At 39.8% G+C, this 13,394-nt stretch overlaps 1 protein-coding gene and 1 long non-coding RNA gene across 5 annotated transcripts in view; one reads left to right on the forward strand and one right to left on the reverse strand.

Annotated features, from left to right (window-relative positions):
- The window catches only part of LOC144699658 (uncharacterized), a 167,455-nt gene extending 156,291 nt beyond the window's left edge, over positions 1–11,164 (reverse strand). The window contains exon 1 of the long non-coding RNA XR_013580581.1: positions 11,093–11,164. This is a non-coding gene — a long non-coding RNA (uncharacterized LOC144699658). The remainder of the gene's footprint in view (positions 1–11,092) is intronic.
- The window catches only part of LOC144699655 (myosin phosphatase Rho-interacting protein-like), a 407,667-nt gene continuing 398,613 nt past the window's right edge, over positions 4,341–13,394 (forward strand). For all 4 annotated transcript variants that reach the window (XM_078570766.1, XM_078570764.1, XM_078570768.1 and 1 more), the window contains exon 1: positions 4,341–5,038. In XM_078570766.1, the coding sequence (XP_078426892.1) occupies positions 4,913–5,038 (126 nt within the window). In that variant the 5' untranslated portion in view covers positions 4,341–4,912. The remainder of the gene's footprint in view (positions 5,039–13,394) is intronic.

Here is a 13,394-nt window from a genome sequence, read left to right on the forward strand (position 1 = left end):
ACCCCCATGATATTTTAACTGCCCACCATGTGGAGACTATGTCAAGGATGCTGCGCTAAATGAAACCTGGCAGTACAGTAGAAGGGGCCTGAAAAGGCAAGTGGTAAAATTATTTTCATGAAGCCAGGAGGAACAGGCGCGCTTCAACAGGCTCTACAGTCGTCATGTGTGTCACTGCTGCCCAGAGCCAGCCTGGAGTTAGCAAGTTGTTGGGCTTCCCATTCAGGTAGTGCAGTCCGCAACCTCGCCATTGCACCCGAAGGCCTTGAGGCTGAACCAAAGAAATAGACTGGGTTCCCCACTGGCATTTTCTTCTACCTGAAAATCTTTCCATCCTTGCTGGATTCTAAAGGCTGTTCAGATGAAAGGATTCAGTCAGTGTGCGGTTCACACATTTCAAATGAGAAACTCTGCCTTTGGTATACTCCTCAGGTTAATGTTCTGTTACTAAGAGCAAGTGCTGACATTCTGATTCCAAGGCCTTGCTTTATTCCAAGGGGTTGTTCTAACTACTGAAAAAATGTTGGTGACTGCTCTTAGAAACCTGAACACTCTGCTAGTCGGTCGACCAGTAGTCAAAATCCACCCTTAGCGGTCTTCCCATGATAATGCTATGGCTTAAATGGTTATTTTATGAATATCAGTGGTAGCTCTCTTCACTCTGATTGAGAAGTTTTGGGTTGAGCTCCCACACCAGTGACTTGAGCACACAGGCCAAGCTGGCACTTCAGTAAAGTATTGAGGGTAAGTTGCATCTTTCAAATGAGGTGTTAAAGCAAAGCCTGCCTATCCTTTCAGGTGGACATAAAATATCATATGGCACTATTTGAAGAATACTAGCTCTGCTAACATCATGGCCAATTTCAATCTCTCTATAACACCAGCCTATCTGTCATTTATCTTGTTGCTATTCATGGGAGCTTGCTGTACACAGACGGGCTGCTATATTCCTCTACATCACAGCAATGACAGTACTTCAAAAGCACTTCATTGGTCATGAAGCGCTTTGGGCTATCACGAGGTCATGAAAAGCGCTTACATAAATGCAAATTCTACCTATCTATCTATCTGTTTTTGCTATGGCATATACCAAATTTCAGAATAAAGTTTCTTATAATTTATACATTTGCTGTCCTTAGTACCTGACCCAGGTCCATATATAAATATGCAGCAGAGACCTCAGAAAGTGGGAAGATCAAAGATAAGGAAATAAATAAGAGAAGAGGAAGTAAGTGTAAGAATAAGGACAATATATCCACTCACCAGGATGAATGGATAAAAATGTAAATTAGGTAGGGAAACACAAAATACTTTAGAAATATGTCTGAATTGATATAATAATTCCACAGATCTGAATTATAAAAATTATCTGTGTTGCGAAAATGTGACAGTTATTAGTCCTATAAAGGATTAACGAAACTTTAGTTTACTACAATAATTAGTAAAACTGATGCATTGTAATATCATATTTAACTCAATATTTCAATCAGTCGTGGGGCAGAATTATGAAGTTTTCATTTCAATTCATGATGTCTCACATGCTGTGCTCCATCCCACCTGATGAACTGGGAACACTGCTGGCACAGGAATCAGCCATTTTTCCTACAGGGAAGAGGGAAAGCCACTAGTAGGCTCCTCAACGTCTTGCAGTCAGCTCAAAACAACAACAACTTGCATTCAGATAATACCTTTAGTGCAGTAAAAATCCCAAGGCACTTCATTGATGCATAATCAGACAAAAGCTGGCACTAAACTAAAGCAGGTGATAAGGCCAAAGTGGGAGCTTTTAAGGAAGGTCCCAAAGGAGGAGGGGGCACCCGCGAAGATTCTGGAGTAATTCATAGCCAGCATATTATGTGCGACATGTCAGGGCGTAAAAGGGAGAGGGACAACATGACATTGCTTTTCAACTTGCTGCAGCAGTATAAATCCAACATTGTGGATCAGCCACAATGATTGCAATGATAATTGGAAAGTTTCTTTAATGATCTGCGATGCCAAATTAATGAACAAGTGAAAACCTGCCCCAATTATATATATTAATATACTGTGATCTTCCTGAATGCATTGCGTTGAATGCAAAAGGTATTCATATCAACACATTGCAGTGTTCTTGAATATGTTTTCATATGTACAGTTTTTAACAAAATATTTTTGTTATAAAATATATGCAAAATATCCTGGTGCATTGTGTTGCAGGAAAAATTCATAAAGACCCTTCACTCTATTTAGCAGGTAAGTGTAATTTCGGAACACACCTGTGAAAGGACCAAAAATAACATGTTTTCATATCAATATCAGTTGACTGTTCAACAAATATGTTTAATGATACATTGATCTATATCTTCACAACCTGAAAATGAGTAAATGGAAAATGCAAAAAAACCCCAATTTTTTCATGTTCACTTGTCATGGTTTCCATCTTGCCGCAAAAGTTTGCATAAATCATTCAGGTCTTTCTTGTAACAACTATATTTTTTGTTACCTTTAAATAATTTATACTGAAATTAAACCTTAAATGATTACACAAAAGGAGAGTGAATTCAGGGGTGGACTGGCTGCTGTTGCCAATACAAACCCTTTCACCAGTAACATTTATGAAATGAAAAAATACATTATTCAAAAACAAAACTGGCCAATAAAAGAGCCTCTCCTGAAAACTCTTCAGTACTGAAATTCTAAAATATTTTGACTAAAGTTGACACAGAAACTTTATAATGAAGACAATAATCAAAGTTGAGCAATAAGATCAATACATTAATAAGAATGGCTAATAATACAATGATTAATATGGAATCCTATGGTGGAAGCATTGAGAACCAGAGGGCACAGATTTAAGGTAATTGGCAAAAGAAGCAATGATAACATGAGGAAAAGCTTTTTCACACAGCGAGTGGTTAGGGTCTGGAATGCATTGCCTGAGAGTTTGGTGGAGAGAGGGTCGTGAGCTTTCAAAGGGGAATTGAATCATTATCTGAAAAGGAAAAAATTGCAGAGTTATGGGGAAAAGGCAGGTGAGTGGCACTAGGTGAATTGCTCCTTCAGAGGGCCAGCACAGACACAACTGGCCAAACAGCCTCCTTCTGTGGTGTAACCATTCTATGGTAACTCACTAGTGATGCTAGTAGTACCTTGGTAATAAATCACCAATAATTACACTGTTAATAAATGATTATGCAGCTTGCACTGAAAATTACAGGAGGTGAAGGGCCTGGAGCCATGATACATCACCAAGGTTGTAAAAGGCAAAAGACAAGGTAAACCAGCAGATATAAATATGTGACCCAGAGGATGGATTTAAAGATCATGAAAACTCTAGAGGTTGGGGAGAAAACTGAGTTAGGAATGGTGTGATGGGGTTATATCTGTGGTTGCATCTGTGGCCAGTACCATGCTCATGATTGGTGACTTATCCATTCCTGGTGTCTGGTGCTGTACATAACAACATGGTACTGCAACACAAAAGTGTTGCAGTTGTGGGCTGCTTGTTGTATATTAGAAGTGTTGTGTATCTAGTCAGTGCTGTGTGCATGAACTAACACTGTGTATATTGCCAGTGCTGTACTGGTGTCAGATGCTGTATATATGTTCAGTGCTGTATTTCTGTATATGTGGGCATTGATCAATATATTTACCTGAGGCTGTACATATATATATATGACTGGGGTTTTATATATATATATTTACATATGTATATATTATGTATATATATAGAATATAGCACTGTATGTCCAGTGCTGTGTATATGCCCTGACACTGTTTATGGTCAGTGCTGTATATAGCCTAGCACTGTAGGTATGGCCAGAGTTGCATATATAATCTGGCACTATATATAATTAACGTCATACATTATATATTGTATATAGGCCAGCACAATACCTGTAGACCAGCTTTGTACATATAGCCAGTCCTGTGTCTATCGGCTGCCATTGTACATATGGACAGCACTATGTGAATAGGCCACCACTGTATATATGGCCAGCACTGTCCATGGGTTGGCACTGTATGTATGTCCAGTGCTGTGCCTATGGACTGGCACTGTATATTATGTCCAGTGCTGTGCCTATGGGTTGTCCCTGTATACATGTCCTGTGTTGTGCCTATGGGTTGTTACTGTATATATGCCCAGCACTGTGTCTATGGGCCGGCACTGTATATATGTCCTGTGCTGTGCCTATGGGTTGTCACTGTATATAGGTTCAGCACTGTGCCTATGGGCTGGCACTGTTTAAGTGTCCTGCGCTGCGCCCATGGGCTGGCGTTGCGCTGTCGCACGCTGCCTGCTGGCGGCGCTGTCTGCGGCCATTGATAAAAGCGGGCGGGCGGCGCGCGAGCCGGACAGAGCGAGCGCGAGCGGCAGCCGGAACGTTCGGCATCGTTACCGGGGGAACCGAGCTCGCGGGAGCCAATCCCCCTCCTCCTATCCACCCCCCACGCACTCTCTCTCTCTGTCCCTTCCCGCCCCGCCCCGGTTACCCACCCCCCCCCCCCCAACCGCCATCTTCCCCCCGCACCAACCGCCACCGGGCCCAGCGCGGTCATGGAGTGAAAAGCCCGGCCGCTGCCAGCAGCAGAAAGAGAGGGAGCCCGAGTGCGGGGGCCTCCGGGAAGTCGCTCTTGAACCCAAAGCCAGGCGGCGGCCGCCGGCGGCTTGGGGGGGGCGGCGGGTGGTGGGAGAGAACCGGCGATGAAGCGGCGCCCTCGGCGGATTTAATCGGGGTGAAGATTCAGCCTGGCTTAGGCGGAGCTGCAGACACATTGGTCGGAGCCCCGAACCTCGCACCCCGCCGTGATTTATTACTGAGCAATTTTTAAAAAAAAAATATATATAAATAAATAAAAAAAATAATAATCGTGTTTTAATTCCGCGGCAGAGGAAGGAGGTTTGTTATTTTCTTTCCCTTTTACCGAGATGTTGGCCGGGGCCAAGGACAATCCGTGCCGCAAATTCCAGGCTAATATCTTCAACAAGAGCAAATGTCAGAATTGCTTCAAACCCCGGGAGGTGCACTTACTGACGGACGAGGACTTGAACCAGGTGAGAAGGGGAGCAGGAGCAGGGGCGGCGGGAGGGTCATGGTAAATAAAAGGAGCAAAGAGCATTTCCATTCTTTTAATTTTATAATGCAGCCCCTTTCTTTTCTCTTCCTCACCCCCCCCCCTCCCCCCTTTATTTTTGTAAGGGTTGGTGGTGGGGAAACTGGACTCGTGTTACTCAAATAGGCAAGAGGTTATTTTTTGTGTGTGTGTGGGGTGGGGGGCTATAAATAATATTATAGACTGGAGCTTGTCATTTTGTCTCGGATTATGCCCACCCATTCTGTGTCTGGCTTTACCCTGGTGGGGAGAAAAAAAAAATCCCCAAGAAGTGTGTTTAATGGTTCAATGGGCAAAATCACTCCCCATTTCCAGGTTTGCCTGGATAGGTTTCTCAATTTTTTTTTAAAGGAAGGGCAATTTCCTCCTTTCTCCCCCCTATCCAATTTCTTTTGATGTATGGGTTTGAGATTCATACGTTTTTTTTCTCTCGCTGCATTGTGTTCGATAAAACTTTAGTTTAGGTTTGACTTTTAACTCTTCCCCCCCCCACCCACACAATGCCAACGAAAAATGCCTTCAATATTTGTAAGAGATTTGCGAAAATGATGGTGATTTTTTTTTTTTAGGCGCTTTGAGTACATGTTTAAATGTCCAAAGGTACCCGAGTCCACTGTGATGGACTAATATGTCATCCCTTGAAATTTCTAGAGTATACAGAAAATACCAAGTTGGTTTTTTCTGTAGTCTAAATCTCCACAAGAAATTGCTCTGTGAACCCCTTCCCTTGCTTTCCTCCCCACGGAGAAAAATAAGTAGCCCCTATTGAAAATTTCGTAAGTGTATTTATTTCGTGTTGGCATTAAAATGTGCTTTACTATATATATACAAAACTGAATGCGCTGTTCAAAAGTAAATTACAATTCCTTAGGTAACTAAAGTTCCTGTGTTGTATTGCATTGTTATGCTGTATTGTAACTTTACCTTCTGGAAATGTGGAGAAAATGTCTGAAATTTAAGGCTTTTTAAAGTGTAACACTTGAGGATAAATAAATAAGTTGTTTCTGCACTGGTATATTACTGAACATTTTCTCATATTTCAGAAGCCTCTATATCATAAAGTCTAGAACACTGATCTGAACCACGCTGAAAGTGTTGTGACCTGTTACTGGTTCTCTTTTTTTAAAAAAAGGTCCCGATAAATATTTGCAATATTGGTTACCTGACAAAAAAATGTATTTTTAATTACTGTAAATCATAAATCCCCCTGACTTTACAAAGAATAACATTCTTGTTTAATGCTTATAACTGAAAATATTTATTTAACTCATCTTTAGAATTTGAGACTGATCTCCTCTTGAAAAATAATTCTTCAAAAAGTAATGTGAAAAGGGCAAAGTGTGTTCTCTGCAGCAGTAGTTTAGTATACAGTGGAGCCACTGTCCAGACGGTAATAACTGTTAAAATAGTGATTGTTCTTGCTATATATCTCTCATTTTGAGATTAATTCTTGCACTGTGATAATTTCAAATTGCAGTAGTCCGAATGAATTTGAACTTGACAAAGAACTAATTGAAATTGAACATTTATGTTATGCTGAACTTTCATCCCTCCCATTTCCTAAGTGAAGAACCAGTAACACTTTTTTGTCAAAATGTTTAATGCAATTTACTATTTTGCTACTGACGTGATTGCCTTGCCCAGATCAAAAGCTAGTGCTAAATTGGAGACAAGAGTTACGAAAACTACTTCACCTCTGATGACACACAACCCTATTATTTGTTTTTGTTACGTACCATTGTTTATTAAACCCCTTTGTTTCTTTTAATTTTCTTTCTTTATTGTTGCTCAACCTCTGCTTACATTTTTCAAATCTTAAAAATGAGTGATTAGCAGTAATGTGATTATTTTTAAAATGGACGGTAACTGGCAAGAGAACGAAAGTGTTGTTGGTTGACATGTTGACTAATTAGAATATTGACTTTAGTTGTGCCATAATTTAGACACATACTATGCTTAGCTATATTTTCCAATTGGCCCCTCAATTATAACAAACTTTAATATGTAGATCTTGATTATGTTTAACATCTGGAAATCTTGTGTTTTAAACTGTGGGCGATTGTTACAGGATATTGATGTTTACTGAGATATTGTGTTATGCAAAACTAGGAATGGTGTGGCATAGTGGAGATTTTCTTTAGAAGTTGAAAATGTGGTTAAATGAATGTTCAGATTTAATGTTAATTGCGGACTTGTATATCGTGGTGTGTGATTTATCTCTGTATGAAACTGCTGTCCCTTCTCGCAAGCCTTTTTAAATAGTTGTGGGTCATGTAATGGGTTGTCAAGTATACATGTGTGTGTGACCATTACAGTACTCTGAAATTCCTTGTCATGTTCCATCCCTGTTTGCACCTCCTCCTTCCTAAAATTTCCTCCACTTCAGCTGCATTTAACCACCTTTACCCTGGTCATTTTCCCTCGATGTTCAATGTAAAGAGCTTTGAAATCTGTTTCTGCACATGAAGAAATGCAAGTTGTTGAAGTGTCAATGTTTGAACTATTTGCCCCTTGTGTAAGGCTATTTTTCAGCATGTCCATTAGGAATGACATTTTGTAGATTAATTTGAACAAAATGTTGTATTTTGACTAAAATTGTAACATTTCACTTTGATTTAACACAGCATATGTGCAAAACTGTTTTGTTTGAAAAGAAAGACCTTTATGTATGTAACACCGTTCATGACCGCTGGATGTTGCAAAGAGCTTTACAGTCAATTAAGTACTTTTGAACTGTAGCCACTTATAAAATGTTGTAATGTTTGGCTGAATTAAGTGGGATCACCTAGACATAGTACCATTGCCATATTTTTTGAGGCTGCCTGAGTCCCCCTCTGTCCCTCTTTTGTCTTACTGATTAGTCACTTTTCAACTTCTGCTGCTCTCCATTTCTCTCCTGCCCCCGCCCCATTTTGGTTAACTCCTTGCCTTCTGTCTTTCTGTAGACTTCCATAATTCTGTATGTTGTCACCAAATGAACACTGTCTGACATATCTTGGCTTCTCCTTCTGACTTTGATTTCTGCAATCCTTCAAGTATGTATCCAGTTCCCTTTTGAAAGTTATTATTGATTCAATATTCACCCTTCCACACATTTTTCAGTGCCCAAAAATCTCCAATTAATTAACTTCAAAAGTCTTTTCCTTGTAGCATTTTTTTAACACTTGAAACATTCCTTATTATTGCAGCATTTTTCACTGTTTATAAATCAGGACCAGCACAATGAGTGCAACAGTATGAACTATCAAAGTTGCACGTCAAACTATGATAAAATGGTGAGGAATTGTAAAACAGGAATCTACAAAACTCTCAACAGATGTCAGGACAAACAGATGGGGCCAATTGTCCAAGCTAAAATCTGGAGAAAGGCACAGAAACCAGTTAACCAAGAAGTAAACTGCATCAGACTAGGTAGGCAGGTTCTGAGCATCACAGGAACCAGTAAAGTAACTGATGCTCAAATTGACATTCTTCAAGAGCCATAGAAGTAGCAATGAGAAATGGAAGGAAGTGGTCCTGCCTCCAAAAATCTAGCCAAGGTTTTTGGAAGGATATTAGAGCAGAGAAGACTAAGAAGATTTAATAGAGATGTTTAAAATCATGAAGGGTATGAGAGAGTACGTAAAGAGAAACTTTCCAGTGGCTGAAGGGTTAATAACCAGAGCGCACCGATTTAAAATGATCAGCAAAAGAACCAGAAGTGACACGAGGGCAAACTTTTTTATGCAATGAGTGGTTAAGATTTGGAATGCACAACCTGAGAGAGTGGTGAATAGTGATTCAATAGTAACTTTCAAAAGTGAATTGGATAGATACTTGGAGAAAGAATTGCAGAAAGATGGGGAAAGAGGTGATTGGGACTACTGGATTGCTCTTCGGAGGAGCTGACTTGGAATCGTTGAGCTGAGTAGTGCTGCATTGCTCTATGATTCTAAGGTGATGAGCTAATATTTGTGTGCATGTGGAAGGAAAGGGTAAAAATAAGAGGGGGCAGTAAGAATGAAACAAGGGGGTACAAAACACCAGGGGCTGAGTTGGAGAGAAATGTCCTCAAAGGTTCAATTCCGAATCCTTTAAGCTCTAATGCCAGTGAGTTGACTTTAGTGGTCCTGTACCTGGCCTATGAGCTGCAATGAGAAAACATGGTTAGGGGCCTTTGGGCTGTACCTTTAGTGCAGGAAACCTTTCAAAAATTTTATTTCAGAAGCATTAACAGAGTACAGATTTTCTTGCCTGGATTGTCTTTGAGTCATCTGATACAGTTGGCATGTTGAAGGAATAATCTGGCACTAGAATCTGGAAAAACTCAGCTGGCCTGGCAGTATCTGCGGAGAGGGAAACAGAATTCATGTTTCAAGTCCAATGTGACTTTTTGGGAACTGAAGAAAGGTAGGGATGTGATGGGTTTTATGCTGTTGAGAAAGGTGTAAGGGGGTGGTGGAGCAAAAGAGGGGGTCAGGGATAGGTTAGAGGACGGGGGACATTAAATGATGAAGATATCATGGACACACAGGTAAAGAGAGTGATAATGATAGTATTAAAGACACAAAGCATTGGTCCAGTGTAGGTATAGCAGAATAAAGGCCAGTACCAACTGAAAGTAAAATATCAGTATGTGCTAATAGCAGAATAAAGTTTAGCGCTAGAATCTAGAATATGAAATGTCAAACAAGTGGAAGCCAAAGGTTGTGGGATAAGGTCTAAGTTGACCCTAGTAACATTAACCTCATCTAGGATCATTGGATCATGGGAAAATTGGAGAGTTGAAAAACTGTCAGCACTGTTACAGCAACAAATACTGGGCTTTTCCAGCCACTGTTCATTAATGTTAGTCCACCTACACTGTAATATTTTAAGTTGACTTTCCTGCAAATCATTACCAGGTGTCACCTTGGAAGTTGAGACATTTATTGTCACAAACTTTAACCCAATTTCACCTCTTGAGAGGCCAGATGAGCTCCTGGTGCCCATTTATAAACCCAAGTGAAACAAGTTTGTTGTTTTGACAAAAGAAACCTGGGGATCTCAAAGTATTGAAAAAACAATCTTTAACATCGCACTGTAGTTTACTGTTTCTGTTGTGCAAGACTCTTTTTTAGCTTGTAAGATTCATAAAGCTTTGCATTTGTGCTTCTCCAGTACATGATTAGAGTTGTGTACTTCAACACATTTTAGTTGGTAATTTTTTTGAATGATGTTGGGGAAGGAAGAAGTGGCTGGCATTCCAAGGGACTACTGCTCTCAACTCTTCCTGCTCCCCGTGTCGTTTGATAAAATTTATCTGTTTCGTCCAAAAATAGCAAATCCAAATAAGGGAACTATTTATTAGAAAAGCATTTCACACAAACCAGAAAAGTAATGGCAAAATTAAATTGCACAGCATTGCTGTTATCAATGTGCTGTCATACTTGTTTGATTTATGGTCATTTAAACCATGAGATTGCTAAGCTGGTTCTGTACTCTACAGTTTCTTTGTATTTTTTCACATGATGGTGGTTGAAAAGAAGGAATGTTTTTATCATGTTTAAATAATTTTTACTTTTCTTGGATGGGTTGAATATTTTGTTGAAACTGAATGACCATGCCCTCATTGATTCAGTGCGGTAGTAATGTTTGTAAATTTGACTGTGTTAATGCAGTTCTGCCATATTCTTGGGAGCTTCACTCCAAGCTACTAAATAGTGATGCTTCTTCTGTTGTATAGCTGTGGCTCAGTTGATAATACTGAGGGAGCACTGCACTGGTAAAGCTGTTGTCTTTTGGATGAAATACAGTATTAAACTGAGGTAAAAACAAAAAAACTGCGGATGCTGGAAATCCAAAACAAAAACAGAATTACCTGGAAAAACTCAGCAGGTCTGGCAGCATCGGCAGAGAAGGAAAGAGTTGACGTTTCGAGTCCTCATGACCCTTCAACAGAACTGAGTAATATTAGGAGAGGGGTGAAATATAAGCTATCTATTCCTTTTATGCCCTGTTAGTCTTTCCACCCCACCCCCACTAGAGCTGTACCTTGAGTGTCCTGCCATCCATTTTTAATTAGCACATTCGTTTAGATAATATCACCACCTTCAATACCTCTTTGTTCTTTTGTCTGTGACATCTTTTGATTATCTGCTCCTATCACTGCTTGCTTGTCCCTACAACCCCCCCCCGGCCACTACTCTCTCCCCCCCTGCCCCCCCCCCCCCAAACCTTAAACCAGCTTATATTTCACCCCTCTCCTAATATTACTCAGTTCTGTTGAAGGGTCATGAGGACTCGAAACATTAAACTGAGGTCCTGTCTACTCCCTCAGGTGGACATTAAAGAGTCCTTCGCAGTTTTTTGAAGAGCAAGGGAGGTGTCTCTGGCGTTCTGGCCAATATTTATCCATCCACTGACATAATGAGCAGATAATCTGCTTTAGTTATCTCATTACTGTTTGTGTGAGCTTGCTGTGCACAAATTGGCTGCTACATTTCCTGCAATGCAACAGTGGCTACACTACACTGAGATCATTGGCTGTAAAGCATTTTGGGACGTTCTGAGGTTGTGAAAAGTGCTAAATAAATGCACTTTGTTCTTGCAAATGATGTTATCTGTACATGAAGAAGAAAAGCAAGAGAATTTAAAGTGATATTTAAAATGGCTACTTAGGCAAGATTCCTTAATTGCTGCTTTTGACGATGTTCTATGTAATACAAGCACTTTTTCCAACGTGAAAGAATATGCTTAGGTTTGAAGTCAAAAGTCTACTTGGATCATACATTGGTGAATTACTATATTATATATCTTTGCAATGGCAGGTTTCTTTTTCTTTATTTGGTAGCTTGGTTCATTGTTAGCCCTTGTCCTCTGAGATAGAAGTTCACGGGTTCAAGCCTTACTCTTGGGCTTCATCTCACAATCCAGGTTTGTACTTGATGCAGTGCTCTCCTTCAGATAGGCTGAACCTTTGCCTTTGAAGAAGAGCAAGGAAATTCTTGTCCTGGCCGATGAATGTCCATCAACGAGCACCACCAAATACAGATGCACAGGCTGTTTATTGAACCTTACTGTGTGCAAATTAGTTCATTTGTTGCAAGTTGAGTTTGCTGTAAGACAGTGACCATACTGGACAATTATTTATTGACTGCAAAGCACTTTGGGAGGAGGTCGTGAGAACATGAAAGATGCAGCTTCGGTCTCTGTTCCCAGATTGAGTCATTTTTAATATCCTTTGTGGCATTCAAAATTTTGTATCATGTTAATGTATTTGCCAAGTGCTATCATTTTTGGTAGTTAATATCTTTTGGGGGAAGTTAAGCTGGGCTCCCAATTTTCCCTGAGGGACCTTTGTATTCTATATCAAATAAATTTTTGAGTAAGCTGAATTTATTGCTGAACTGAACACAGTTGCAGTTTCTTTTAGCTCATCAATTTCTAGAGGTGAGTTAATATACTTGGGGCGGGTTACTATTTTTGAAGAGCCAAATATAATTTAGCGGTTTAGTGGATTTTCATTTTAAAGCATAAAACTGTATTATTGCCTTGTTGGCAGCTTTAAGAATATTGCATTTGTTTTTGTAAAGGATAAAAATGGAGAAACAATAAAATTGAACATTGTGTTATTGAAGGAATGTTCATCCCTAATATTTTGAAAATTTGTTGTTGATTAACTTCCACATTTTTTTTAGATGGTGGATGTTTGTTTTGGTTGGCATTATAAGAATCTATTAAAATGCATGTATGTAGCATGAGACAGAATGTATGTGTTCTTTTGTTGCCCATGATCAATATGTTTTGCATGAAGATGATGTCTGCTTTCTTAGCTCTTGGCGCGCGTATGTCAATTAATAACTTCAGTAGCAAGCTTTTGAGAGTTTTTAAATTAAAGAAGGCTATTTATTCCCATACACTTACCCTGACCTAAACACAACTTCTCTCATACTCATACACATGGAGATTAGATACAGATAAGGTAATGTACTTTTACAGTTTATAGTTATCTCAATCTGAGTTTTGAACTCCAGTCTCCCACGTGGCAGCTGTGTAGTCTTTTGAACGGTTTCAATGATTTAAGTTGAAGTAAGGGTCTTATGCAGCAAAGGTTTCTCAGCAGGCTGAGGTTTCTTGTAGTCAAATTTCTAGGATGTTGGGTCTTGGGTGAGTTTGAAGTTGGAACAGACTGGGGGAGTCCTTTTTCTCTGGGATCTCCTGCTTTCAAGGCATTGCTGTTAGTTACCTTGATGACTTGCAGCTAGTTTGTTGCCTGGCTTTCTGAAGACTGAACTGTTGGTTTGATGGCTTTGTTGGCACTGCCTGCAAACAGCTTT

The sequence above is a fragment of the Cetorhinus maximus genome, chromosome 24 (genome assembly GCF_964194155.1).
Source record: "Cetorhinus maximus chromosome 24, sCetMax3.hap1.1, whole genome shotgun sequence".
NCBI lineage: Eukaryota > Metazoa > Chordata > Chondrichthyes > Lamniformes > Cetorhinidae > Cetorhinus > Cetorhinus maximus.